A 13,710-nucleotide genomic window follows, 5' to 3' on the forward strand; every position below is an offset into this window, starting at 1 on the left:
GGTGGCAGGCACCTACAATCGCAGCTACTAGGGAGGCTACCGCCGGAGAATCACTTGAACCCAGGCGGTGGAGGTTCCAGTGAGCTGAGATCATGCCACTGCACTCCAGCCTAGGTGAAACAGGGAGCCTCGTCTCAAAAAAAAAAAAAAAAAAAAAAAAAGAAATATTTTATTGCCTCAAAATGTTAATGATCATCTGAGCCTTCAGGGAGTTATAATTTATTTGCTGGTGAAGGGTCTTGTCTTGATGTGAATAGTTGCTGACTACTCAGGGTGGTGGTGGCTGAAGGTGGGGGTGGCTGTGGCAATTACTTAAAATAAGACAGCAATGAGGTTTGCTACATTGACTCTTCCTTTCATGATAGATTTCTCTACGGCATTTGATGCTGTTTGACAGCATTTTACCCACAGAATTTCTTTCAAAATTGGAGTCAATCCTCTTAAACCCTGCTACTGCTTTATCAACTGTTTATGTGCTATTCTAAACCCTTTGTTGTCATTTCAATGATGTTCCCACCATCTTCACCAGGAGGAGATTTTATCTCAAGAAACTACTTTCTTGCCCATCCATAAGGAGCAACTCCTCATCTGTTCAAGTTTTCTCGTAAGATTGCAGCAATTCAGTCACGTCTTCAGGTTCAATTTCTAATTCTAGTTCTCTTGCTGTTTCTACCACATCTGCAGTGACTTCCTCCACTGAAGTCTTGAACCAACCACTCAAAGTCATCCATGAGGATTGGAAGAACCTTCAAAACTCCTGTTAATGGCTGGGAGCGGTGGCTCATGCCTGTAATCCCAGCACTTTGGGAGGCCAAGGTGGGTGGATCACGAGGTCAGGAGATGGAGACCATCCTGGCTAACATGGTGAAACCCCATCTTTTTGTATTTTGCGAAAATACAAAAAATTAGCCAGGCGTGGTGGCAGACGCCTGTAGTCCCAGCTACTCCGGAGGCTGAGGCAGGAGAATGGCATGAACCCAGGAGGCAGAGCTTGCAGTGAGCCAAGACTGTGCCACTGCACTCCAGCCTGGGCGACAGAGAGACTCCATCTCAAAAACAACAACAACAACAACAACTCCTGTTAATGTTGATATTTTGTCCTCCTCCCACGAATCACAAATGTTCATAATGGCCCTAGAATGGTGAATCCTTTCCAAAAGGTTTTCAATTTACTTTGCCCAGATCCATGAGAGGAATTACCATCTATGGCAGCTATAGCCTATGAAATGTACTTCTTGGCTGGGCGCAGTGGCTCACGATTGTAATCCCAGCACTTTGGGAGGCCAAGGCGGGCGGATCACTTGAGGTCAGGAGTTAGAGACCAGCCTGGCCAACATGGCAAAAACTTATCTCTACTAAAAAAAAAATACAAAACTTAGCTGGGCATGATTGCACACACCTGTAATCCTAGCTACTCGGAAGGCTGAGACAGGAGAATGGCTTGAACCCAGGAGGCGGAGGTTGCAGTGAGCCGAGATCATGCCACTGCGCTCCAGCCTGGACGACAGAGTGAAACTCCATCTCAAAAAAAAAAAAAAGAAAAATAGAAAAAAAAAAAGAAATGTACTTTTTAAATAAGAACACTTGACAATCTAAACTATTCCTTGATCCATGAACTGAAGAATGGATACTGTGTCAGCAGGCATGAAAACAACATCCATCTCCTTGTACATCTCCATCAGAGCTCTTGGATAACCAAGTACACTGTCAATGAGCGGGAATATTTTAAAAGGAATCTTTTTTTCTGAGCAGTAGGTCTTGGCAACAGACTTAAAATATTCAGGAAACCATGCTGTGAACACATGTGCTATCATCCAGGCTCGGTTGTTCCAGTTACAGAGCACAGGCAGAGTAGATCTAGCATAATTCTTAAGAGCCCTAGGGTTCTTGGAATGGTAAATGAACACTGGCTTCACTTAAAGTCACCAGCTGCATTAGTCCCTAACAAGAGAGTCGGCCTGTCCTTTAAAGCTTTGAAGCCAGGCCTTGATGTCTCCTCTCTAGCTATGAAAGTCCTAGATGGCATCGTTGTCCAATATAGGGCTGTTTTGTCTACACTGAAAATCTGTTGTTTAGTGTCGCCACCTTCATCAGTGATTTTAGCTAGATCTTCTGGATAACTTGCTTCAGCTTTTCCATCAGCACTTGCTGCTTTACCTTGTACTTTTATGTTACAGAGATGGCTTCTTTCTTTAAACCTCACGAACCAACCTCTGCTAGCTTCAAACTTTTCTCCTTTAGCTTCCTCACTTCTCTCAGCATTCATGGAGTTAAAGAGAGTTAGGGTCTGCTCTGGATTAGGCTTTGGCTTAAGGGAATGTTGCAGTTGGTTTGATCTTCTATCCAGGCCACTCAAACATTCTCCGTATCAGCAATTAGGCTGTTTCACTTTCTTATAATTTGTGTGTTTCCTGGAGTAGCACTTTTAATTTCCTTCAATAACTTTTCTTTTCACTGACAACTTAGATAACTGTTCGGCACAAGTTTCAGCCTATCTCAGCTTTTGACATGACTTCCTCGCCAAGCTTAATCATTTCTAACTTTTGACTTAAAGTGAGAGATGTTCGACTCTAGCTTTCACTTGACCACTTAGAGGTCACTTAGGGTTACTAAATGGCCTGATTTCAATATTGTTGTGTCTCAGGGAAAAGGTGGGCCTGGGGAGAGAGAGAGAGAGATGGGGGAACGGTGGGTCCGTGGAGCTGTCAGAACATACACATCACTTATCGAGTAAGTTCTCTGTCTTATGTGGGCATGGTCCATGGTGCCCAAAACAATTCCATAACAGTAACACCAAAAATCACTGATCACATCACCATAAAGATATAATGAAAAAGTTTGAAATATTATGAGAATTATCAAAATGTGACACAGAGACTCGAAGTGAGCACATGCTGTTGGAAAAATGGCACCACTAGACTTGGTGGATGCTGGGTGGCCCCGAAGCTTCAATTTGTAAAAAAATGCAGTATCTGTGAGGCACAACAAAGTGAAGTGCAATGAAATGAGGTTTGCTTGTGTTTCTGCTGCATTCTGAGGCTGAAGCCCCACACTGGACAGGGTCCAGGGATGCCCAGCCTGGGTCCCCTCTGAAGGGCGATGAGTGGCTGATTACTCACTGTGGTGGCTGCGCTGGGAATCTCCCTCAGGGTGCAGCATCACCCATGACTGTGCCTTCAAAGGGCAGCCTGAATCCAGCGCTGGCTCACTTCCAACGGGGAAACTCTGCAGGGCTGTCTAGGCTCCAGAGCCCCGAGGATCAGCGAGGCTTCCCTTCAGCCACAGCTCAGGTGTGTCCTGAGAGCACTTCCCACAAACCTCCCTATCTCAGGGTCTGCCTCCAGGAAACCCAACCTAGACAATGCTGGTACCGCTGGGGATGTGATGCTACCACCGGGGCCCGCATCTCCTTCCCTCCACCGCAACTGGCCCCGCAGCGGCCCCAGACGTCTCCGACCTTTGCCTGCCAGGCTCTATGTCGTCCAGAGACTCTCTCAATAAAATTCTCTGCTCTTCCCACTTGCATCTCCTCCGTTTCCCCACCTGCTTGGGGTCCCAGCTGTGCCCTCTCTCTAGAGGCGCAGGCGGCAGGGGTGGGGATGAAGAGTACTCACCCCTCCACTGGTTCTCAGGCTCACTCTCATATTCTTGGTCGCATCTGTGTAATATCCTGAGGACGGTGCCGCCAATGCCTGGAAGGGCTGACCATGGGGCCAGGCTGACCACAAGGCTGAGCATTCAGAGGAAGCTGGATGGCTGGCCTCTGAGACACCTCTTGGGGGCAGTACCCAGTGATTTTGCTGATCCAGGCCTTCGTTCCAGGCCTGGTAGGGACTTATTTTACCGAGTCTCATTGTCTTGAACTCACGCTGATACAGTCCATTGCACCAGCCTGTTCTGTGAATTTGGAATGGAAGGTGCCCCTGTCTTGTGTTGGCATGGTTTGGTCAGCAGTCCTTTTCCTGTGTCCTAGAATGTGGGGACTGTTGTTATTGAGGATGGTTTGGTGGCCTTTTGACCACACGCACAAATGGCAGTGGGGTCATGAGGAGGTCACTCCTGATCACAGCAAGGTCTGCGAGGTCATCCCTGCCATGACAGAGAGCACGTCTCACATGACCAGTGTCAACCACCAGATCCAGGGACCCTGGTCTGCACCTCAGCAGGGGAGGATGAAAACCGCTGGCCACCATTCCCCTGGGCTTCCCTTTCCCTGTTGCAGGCCAACCCCCTCCTCTCCCTAAGTCTCTCTCTGGGCTCCTGGATAGGACTCCCAGGTTCCTCAGGTGCCATCTGGGTGGTCATGCACCTCACAGGGTACCTAGTTTTCCCTGCAGGTAATGAACTGCACCCATCGACTGTGGAGGTTTCCTTCTCTGATGGCAAGCTGACATGCAGTCCCAGACCAAGGCTCTGTGCCAAGAGTTGCGCTGCTCTCAGATTGCAGGTACGCGGACCGAGTCAGACCCAGGCGTGTCTGTCTGATGCCTGTTTCATCCTCCTCCTCTACCTCCTCCATTGCTGTAGGTGATGACAGGACATCTCGGATGGCTCCTGCATGGTAGCCCTAGCCCTGCCTCCTCCAGTCCTTCACATCAGGCAGTGGCTCTAAGATGCCCATGAAGAAGTGGAGGTGAGAATCAACCCTTCCAAATCAGAGGCAACCTACTCACAGCATTTCATCAACCTTGAGACCCTCTGGATGGGTTGGCTGTGCCCAGGAGCATGGCCTCTAGGAGCAGACACTCATATTTCTGCTTCCCCAGATCACAGCAGGTCTGCCAGAGGAATGGCGGACAAGCCCCAGCCCAACACAGAAGGGGGTGGAAAGGGGGTGCAGGAATGAGAGATGTCTCTGCAGACTCACAGTCGCCTCCATGCACTGGGTGAGCAAACTGAGACCCTTCTTGTGTTTCCGGGCAACTGAGCCCTTAGGGAATCCATGCCATGGAAGCCTTTCACATGCTGGAAGAAGGGGCAAGAACAACATCCAGCCATCGACACGCTGACCATGCGGGATCATGCCTCTTAATCTCAAGGGCTCATGTTTCAGTGCACATGACGTGGCCTGGAGAGGTCAAAGCTATGCAATCACGAAGACCAGGAACGAGGTCTCCTGAAGTCATTCCATGGCTGACTTTCACGTCAGCCCCATCTGGGCCCTGGCTGGAGTCCCCAAACCATCATTCTCTGCAGACCCGCAATGGGCAGCAGTGCACTGTTGTTTGCTGTGGTTGTTTTTGCAACGACAGCACATCTCATGTTCAATTTCAGACTTCTGAACGTGACTTACAGATGCTATTTTGGGAAGAATGGTTAGATCAGACCCCCATCCCAGGTACTTGCCACTGGTAGGGTATGTGTGGGAATACTAGCTTCTTAAAGACGATAGGTGAGCAGTCAGGCTAATCCCCTTCCTCATAAACTGATGAGGTCAGTCTGATCTTTTCCTCTCTAGGGATAAAATAAAGGATGTCATGTTTTCAGAATGCATCATGCATACTGCTGTAATGTATGTAATGTTACCTGGCATGTGACTGCTACTCAGTATAACAGCCATGAACACACATGGAGTGGACCATCACCAGTCACAGGTCATGCTGACCATGATCCAGCTCCTGTATGGAGGACCACTGTGTCACCTGCAGACACATTCCTACCTAAATCCTTGTCATCCTTAGAAGGATGTTGTCCGACACATAAGTTTCCCTTCCCTCTTACCCAAATCTCAAGCTAAGTGGAAAGTGCCCTCCCCTGGGGGAGAAGCCCAGAAGGAGAAGGTGGAGGGCTAGAGGTCACAGCAACCCTGTCCCCCAGGGCAGGGGAACTGGGTGAAGAAGAGGTCCCTCCACACCTGCACCAAATTTAGAAGCCATCCAGGACATGGAGGTTTGTCCATGGTTGAGGCCTCCAGAACATTCACAACTCTTGAGGGGTGACATGACTGGAACTGTTATGTTTTGGGTCTCCAGGACAGAGCAGCCTTCTTGGGTGGCTACGCCTTGAGCTCGCCTCAAGCTGGGGAGCCCTCTGCACCCAGGAAGGGGAGGTCTTTGCTCTTATAGAACAAGTGGCAGCTACTGATAGCCTGTGTACAGGCATTCAGCTGGTCATGGGGACTCCAAAACAAACACATCTGGGCTTTGCCCTTGAAGCACTCATGGCCTCAGCAATCTGACCTGCATCCTGCCTCTCATTTGGGAAACTCCATCAGGGCTATCCCCCTGTGGGTGCAGGTTTCTTTCCTCAGATAGCATCCTGCATCCAATTCTTCAAGAGGAGCAGACCCATCATCCCCCACCCTCCCATGTGCCTCCTTGGCACCAGCTTTGCCTGAAGCTGCCAGAACTGAGCTAGGAGCATGGCAGGAGATGGAGGTAGTATCTTTTGTCCAGTGCTGGTGAAGACTTGAATATCAGTCTCAAGGCATCTGGAAGTAGCCTGCTCAGGAAGCTAGGTAAAAAATAGGTACATTTCAAATTCCTTTCATTACATTGGTTAATTATAGTGGGAGGATATTGGGAGTTTTCCTGCCCACCACTTAAGACAGGCTGGCGTTTCCACTGGGCTTAGAGGTGGGTGAGCATGTGCCAGCAGCTGAGCTACTTCTAGACCTTTTGAAGCTTGGCAAGTTGCTCTTCAAAATACTTTTTTGCTTGAAATACATCCTGGTCGGCCGGGTGCGGTGGCTCACGCCTGTAATCCTAGCACTTTGGGAGGCTGAGGCAGGCAGATCATGAGATCAGGAGATCAAGACCATCCTGGCTAACACGGTGAAACCCCTTCTCTACTAAAAATACAAAAAACTAGCCAGGTGTGGTGGTGGGCGCCCGTAGTCCCAGCTACTTGGGAGGCTGAGGCAGGAGAATGGCGTGAACCTGGGGGGCGGAGCTTGCAGTGAGCCAGGATCGCGCCATTGCACTCCAGCCTGGGAGACAGAGCAAGACTCCATCTCAAAAAAAAAAAAAAAAAAAAAAAAAAAAGAAAGAAATACATGCTGTTCTGCAACAACACAGGTTCTGAGTGTCCCTCTGACCTCTGACCCACCCTGCATTGACAGAACTTTCTGTATTTGTCATATTGTTTGCCAAGTTCATAGAATTCACCTTAACACACTCATTCAAGTGACTGAGCTCTGCCAAACACAATAGCAAAAGGGAGTCTAATTCTTCAGAGCATGATTTAAATGGGGAATTTTAAAATTGCACTTATCCGTTAAGAGCTGTAATTTAACTGGGCAGATTTTCTAAACAAGATAAGCATCTCACTTCCTAGCATTGATTCATCTGGTTATATTTGGGGATGAGATGCAGCTGGCATGTGCTGGTGTGGCCCTGGGATGGGGGCTGAAACACAGAACCACTTCCAAGCAGTTGGTGACTAGTGGCTGCCCAAGCTCCTAGACTACCCGCTGCTCTGCACACCTGCTTCCCTCCCGCCTCTCCCCCGTCTCGGACCTTCCATGCTATGGAGAGCCTACTCCACGCTATGACTGGCTCCTCTCCTGTTGACTGGGACCTGCATTGTGAATACTCTGAATATCCTCCCTGCTTAGAAGAAATGTCCTAGAAACAATGGCATCAGAAGGAACTGCTAGACTTTTGTCTTCCACACTCTCCCTTCAGTGATGTTATTAGCTGCACATAACTGTACTGGCCAACTAGTAACACATGGGAAAACCCTGCGAAAACCACACGTGGACAGGCCAGCCCAGGCAGGAGGGAGGGCTGCAGGTGCGGGACCCCGACAGACACAAAGGGCAGCTCACACGTTGAGGGGCAGCTGGACCTTGGGAGGCATGCCCTGCTCTCCAGACACCGAGGCAGCCCGCGGGACAGCCGTGGGGGTAGATCCCGCCGAGGAGGAGACATCCTGGAAACAGACAAGAGGGGACAGGAGTGAGGAGACAGAGACTCCATCCAAGGGAAAGAGAAATGCAATGTGAGGCTGCATCCACAGGTGCCTGTGCTTCGCCAGTTGCCTGGCTGTTTGGCCTCCAAAGTGCCATGCCTGCCTGGACTGTCAAAATGGTTCTCCAACCATGGGAGGGAGCCTGGCAGCCCAGGACCCCCGCCCTGAGGTGGTTTTCAAGAGCCACTTCCCAGCAGCTCAGGGAGACTTCTACGGCCTGCGTCTAGGCTGGTCAGCATCACATTATAGTCAGGACGGGGGGAGGCCGTGTTCTAGACCCGGCTTTATTCTTAGACCTTGAATTAATTATTATTGTGTTTGTTTTAAAAAAAACCCACACGAAATCTTTCATGCTATGAAACAGAGCTTATTTAAAAAGAGCGTCCCCAGGAACTGGAGATTAATCCCTACAGAAAACTGGTCCCATGACAGCAGACAGAGCAGCAGGCCAAGAGGACCGGGAGTCACAGGGTGCCCCCCTCCCCGCAAGACCCCAAAGTGCTCCAAGCTTCAAGCGTTTTTTAAGCAAGGAGATGACCCGAGGAACGGTCAGCATCAGGGGTGCGCTGTGCTCTCCAGGGGCGGTGGGGGGGCCGAGGGAGGAAACTGGGTGGCATCATGGTCTTGCCAAGGGAATTCCTACATGGAGAATCCTTAGCCCCAGCCCGTGCAGGGCAGCGCTGCCCCCAGGTCCCCCTACGACCCAGCTTGCTCGCCCTGCCCTGGCCTTCCCTAGGACAATGTTCTGTCTTCCTGTTCAGAGGCATTCAATGGCAGAGGGGTCTGACCTCTGTCCTTCTCAAAGATCTATCCGAGTCCCAGCCCTGGCACCAGTGCTTGTGGTCTTATCTGGAATAGGGGTCTTTGCAGATATGAGGTAAGGATCCTGAGAATAGATCATCCTTGATTAGAGTGGGCCCCAAATCCAATGATGAGTATCCTTACAAGACAGGGAAGGAGGACCGGGATGTGGAGGGGAAGGAAGCCCATGCAAGGATGGAGCAGACACGAGAGTGATGCGTCCACAAGCCGAGGGGTGCTGAGGATGCCGGCAGCCACTAAAGCCAGGAGCGAGCCCCGGAACAGACTCCCCTCAGCCTCAGGAGGAACCAAACCTGCCCACACCTTGACTCGGGGCTTCTGACCTCTAGAGCTGTGAGAGAACAACTTTCTGTTGCTTTTAGCCACCTAGTTTGTGGTACTGCTCTGGAAGCTTCAGGACACTCCATTAGAGGGGCTGTCGGGGAGCCTGGAGGAGGAAGGGGTCCACCTCCCTTCAAGGAGGGAGCCTGGGGTCTCCTCCCTTCCTCGAGGATCCCGTGTAGGCCTGATGAGGGGCAGAATAGGGGTCCCAGCAGAAACTGGAGCAGAGGACAGGGCCAGGCTGTAGGTACCTCGGCCAAAGGCAGGTTTGGCAGGGTGAGGGGGCTGCCTGGCTCTGAATGCGGAAGGTGCCTGTGTCCCCAGTGTGTGTCCTCAGGTGAGCAAAAGGCACTAGAAGCAGAGACCACACAGATGGGAGGGAGAGCCACCTGGAAGTTTCCCTAGGCAGGCAGCCAGCCCTGCCCCCAGACTGGCCTCACACCACCTTCTTAGCTTAGGAGCAAGAAGCTTCTTAGCTTTCTCATCACTCACTGACCAGTTCTGGCCTTGCTTAGCTGATAACCTCTGCATGCTGCCAGCCACCTACCTGCCCCTCCCTGAGTGGCTACAGCCCTCCCCGACCAGCGATCATAACACAGACTGAAACCACGCTACATGGGCAGCGTCCACAAAGTCAGAACCGATTTCTTCCTCCTGTTTAAACCCAGTGCGCCTGGCAGAATGAGCAGGTGCAACCGAGAGACTCCCTTCGTGTCTCTAGGGTAACTCCAAGTCTCAAATGACTTCTGTTGCAATGCAGACGCTGTGAGAAAAACCTTCGATTTTCAAAGGCTCCTGAGAGAGCCACGTGTCCAGAGGGCAGCCCCTCATGGACCTCGTCCCTCAGCCACATGCGGAAGCAGGAAAGGCTGAGCGCCGTGTGGGAACAGGGCTGGAAAGAGGCATTCCTTCCCACGGATGGATTCCAGGGTCTTCTGTCTGCCCGGGACACCTGCCCTCTCCATGAAGGAAGACAGGGAAGAGGAGGTGTCCCCAACAATGCCAGGATCACTTTCCTTCTAGAGAACTCCCCAGAGCCGGTCTGGATCATGAGTCACCATCCATGGAGGTGTAGGTGGGGCTGGAGGGCGAGTATGAGGGCAGAGACACCCCAAGGGAGGGAGAAGGAGAAGCTGCCATCTCACTCTCCACTAGGCCCTGGGCCAGCCCCAGGCATCTGCACAGAGGAGAGGGTGTCCCTGTGCTGCTTTCTGCACTGTCCACAGGTCTCCTTGTGGTCCTGAAGAAATGTGTGGGCAGGATCTTAGGGTCATTCACTCACCCATTCAAATAGTTACCAATCAGTTCTAACACAGGGACAACAGGCTCGACGCACTGCCACTCGATGACCTGGCAGTCGGAACTGGCCCTGGGCCCCCATGGGGAACACCATGGCCTGTGACTGTGTGGGGCTTGCAATCCAGGTGGCCAAGCACTGGACATATAATTCTTTTTGAGATGAAGTCTCACTCTGTAGCCCAGGCTGGAGAGCAGTGGCGCGATCTCGGCTCACTGCAACCTCTGCTTCCGGGCTCAAGCGATTCTCCCGCTTTAGCCTCCTGAGTAGCTGAGATTACAGGTGCACACTACCACCCCTGGCTAATATTTCGTTCGTTGTTGTTGTTGTTTTGAGACAGAGTCTTGCTCTGTCACCCAGGCTGGAGTGCAGTGGCACGATATCCAGTGCAGTGGCTCACACCTGTAATCCCAGCATTTTGGGAGGCTGAGGTGGGCAGATCATGAGGTCAGGAGTTTGAGATCAGCCTGGTCAATATGATGTGATGAAATCTCGTCTCTACTAAAAATACAAAAATTAGCCAGGCATGATGGCGTACACCTGTAATCCCAGCTACTGGGGAGGCTGAGGCAGGAAAATTGCTTGAACTCAGGAGGCGGAGGTTGCAGTGAGCTGGTATTTTGTATTTTTAGTAGAAACGGAGGTTTCACCATGTTGTCCAGGCTAGTCTTGAACTCCTGACCTCAGGTGATCTGCCCTCCTCAGCCTCCCAAAGTGCTGGGATTACAGGCGTGAGCCACTGCACCCGGCCTGGACATGTCATTCTAAGCATGCAGCAGCCCTAGGAAGTTCAGCGTGCACAGACCCCTTACGCAGGTACCCAACCTGGGCTGGGAGTGGCTGGGAGGGCTTCGAAAGGCATGAGGCAGGCTTGTTAGGGAATGTCTTAGTCAGTTTAGTGTTGCTCACGACAGAATACCTAAAATTGGGTAATTTATAATGAAAAGGAATTTATTTCTTATAGTTCTGGAGACTGAGAAGTGCAATGCCACATGGCCACTTGGTGACAGCCTTCTTGCTGGTGGGGAGTCTGCAGAGCATCACATGACAAAGGGGCTGAGCGTGCTGGCTCAGGTCCTGCTTCTTCCTCTTAGAAAGCCACCAGCCCCGCTCCCATGAATCCAGGAATCCATGAGTGATTATTCAGCCTTGCCCTCATGACCTAATTGCCTTTTAAAGGCCCCACCTCTCCGTGCTGTGCCTAGGGGATTAAATTTCAACATGAATTTCAGAGGGGACATTCAAGCCACAGCAGGGAGGTGGTGAGGGTGGGTGGTGGGCCTAGAGGAGCCCAGGCTGGCTAAGGTGGGAGGCCAGATGAAGTGACAGTTTGGAGGCAAAGGGGGCAGTATCCCCATGGGATGAGGACAGGCTGTGCGGGGCCTCCTGAGAGGGTTCTGGTCTTCAGTCTGAGGGCACAGAGTCCCTGGAAGACGGGCAGGGAGAAGGCAACCACAGGCCAGGACCTGCAGCTTTGCAGGGAACCCATCAGGAAGTGTGAGGGAGCCCAGCCTGCACCGGCAGATGGCCAGGAGGGGATCTGGACATGCTCAGGGGGCTGTCAGTAGGAACAGCAGCCACAACTGTACCATCTGTGATAGTAGCACTCGCCCTGTGCAGAGTCTACCATGGCTGGGCCCAGCTCTGAGCACTTCCCCTGGAACAATGCTTTCAACCTTCGCAAGCCTGCAGATGGGTATTTTGAACTCAGGCAGCCTGTGCAGAGGCCACGTGCTTAGCCACACCATGGTGTTAGTTCATCACAGCTGCTGAAACAAACAGCCACAGACTCAGGGGTTTACAATCACACAGAAGGTCTTGAAGTCAGAAGTTCTAAAATCAAAGTGTGGCAGGGCTGTGTTCCCTCTGGGAGTCTGGAGGAGACTCCATTCCCTGCCTCTGCAGCTTCTAGAGGCTGCCCACGTTCCTTGGTGCCCTCCACTTTAAGGCCAGCAGTGCCGCGTCTTCCTCTCTCTCGCCTCTGCTTCCACCACCCCATCCCCTTCCCTGACTCTGGCCTCTGCTTCCCTCTCAGGAGGGCCTTTGTGGCTGCGGTGGCCCAGGTGATCCAGGAGCATCCCCATCTCAGGGTATTTTCCCGTTTGCCACATGAGGTGACACATTCTCAGGTTCTGGGATCAGCACTTGGACATGTGTGGGGGCCATCATTCCCTTCTCCACCAACAAGATTAGGTCTGAAGGACGTTGAGGGAGGAGCATGGGCCGAGTTTCCAGCCTTGGCCAGATGGAGATGCTGTTGGAGAGACAGGAACAAGAGACCACAGAGGCCATGGGCTCGGTGCTGGACACGCAGTGTCTGGTGTGCCTGGAGATGTCTCAGTGTGGATGATGAGGGTGCTGGTAATGCCAACCAGGAGCTCAGAGGGGACTGGCCTGGGCAGCAGATCTGGGGTCATGTATGTATAGCTGATCTATGAGGCAATGCAGTCTTGTGGCAAAGCCCTTAGCTCCCAGGTGTGTGACCTGTGTTTGTGACTGTAGCCAAGATGGTGTCTGTGAGCCTCCGATCTCTCATCGTGTCCATTGAGGGTCATGAACTTGTGCTCTGACCATGACGGTAACAGGGGTCAGGTTTACCCTCCTGCCTGAAAAAGCTGAAAAACCAGATGAAATCTGAATCAATAGCTCCCAAGACTATAGAAATCAAGCAGTGGAGGACAGAGTCCCCAAGACATGAGAAGATGGGGTTGTGGCGGCTTGCAGGGTCTAGATAGCTGGAGTATGAAGTGAGACAATCCATAGTCTATAAAGCAGTCACTCTAAGTACACAGAATAGGCCCTCAACAAAGGCTCATGATCGTCGTCCTGAAGCCAACAGGGTAGATGGTGAAGTGGCCTGGGAGACAGTGAGGAGGGAGCATGCCCCGGCCCCACCTGCGAGACACCACCCAGAAGAGAGCCCTGAAGGAGGCCAAGATGGGGCAGCCCGAGAAACAGAAGGAGACCCACAGCCCAGGGTAGACGGTGCTTCAGAGGGAATGTCATTGTCCATTGAGCTGCACGCTGTGGAATGGCCAAGGATGCCAAGGACCTAGAAGGACCCACCAGTCTTGGGAATGCTGACATGCACAGGCGCTTCCTGGGGCAGGTGACTGCCCCTGCTGGACCACTGGAGGGGAGTTACACCTCTTGATCCCACTCATGGGACGTGGAAGACCCCAGTGTGCTTCCTGCAGGGAAAGCCCTCACTCCTGGCTTGGGCCAGTGGACCCACAGTCCCCTGGCTTCTGTCCTGTTCTGCCATAGTTAGTAACAGAGAAGTCTGCAAACTCAGGTCCGACAAGGCATGGCCCTCGTGACATGTCTATTCTGTGTGGAGGCCTGGTGGGGGCAGGGGT

At 51.9% G+C, this 13,710-nt stretch overlaps 1 protein-coding gene across 1 annotated transcript in view; it reads right to left on the reverse strand.

The window, feature by feature from the left end:
• SH3RF3 (SH3 domain containing ring finger 3) overlaps positions 1-13,710 on the reverse strand; it is a 370,655-nt gene that overhangs the window by 78,568 nt on the left and 278,377 nt on the right. The window contains exon 5 of the mRNA XM_030827021.1: positions 7,769-7,872. Coding sequence (XP_030682881.1) covers positions 7,769-7,872 — 104 coding nt within the window. The remainder of the gene's footprint in view (positions 1-7,768; positions 7,873-13,710) is intronic.

The sequence above is a fragment of the Nomascus leucogenys genome, chromosome 14 (assembly GCF_006542625.1).
Source record: "Nomascus leucogenys isolate Asia chromosome 14, Asia_NLE_v1, whole genome shotgun sequence".
NCBI lineage: Eukaryota > Metazoa > Chordata > Mammalia > Primates > Hylobatidae > Nomascus > Nomascus leucogenys.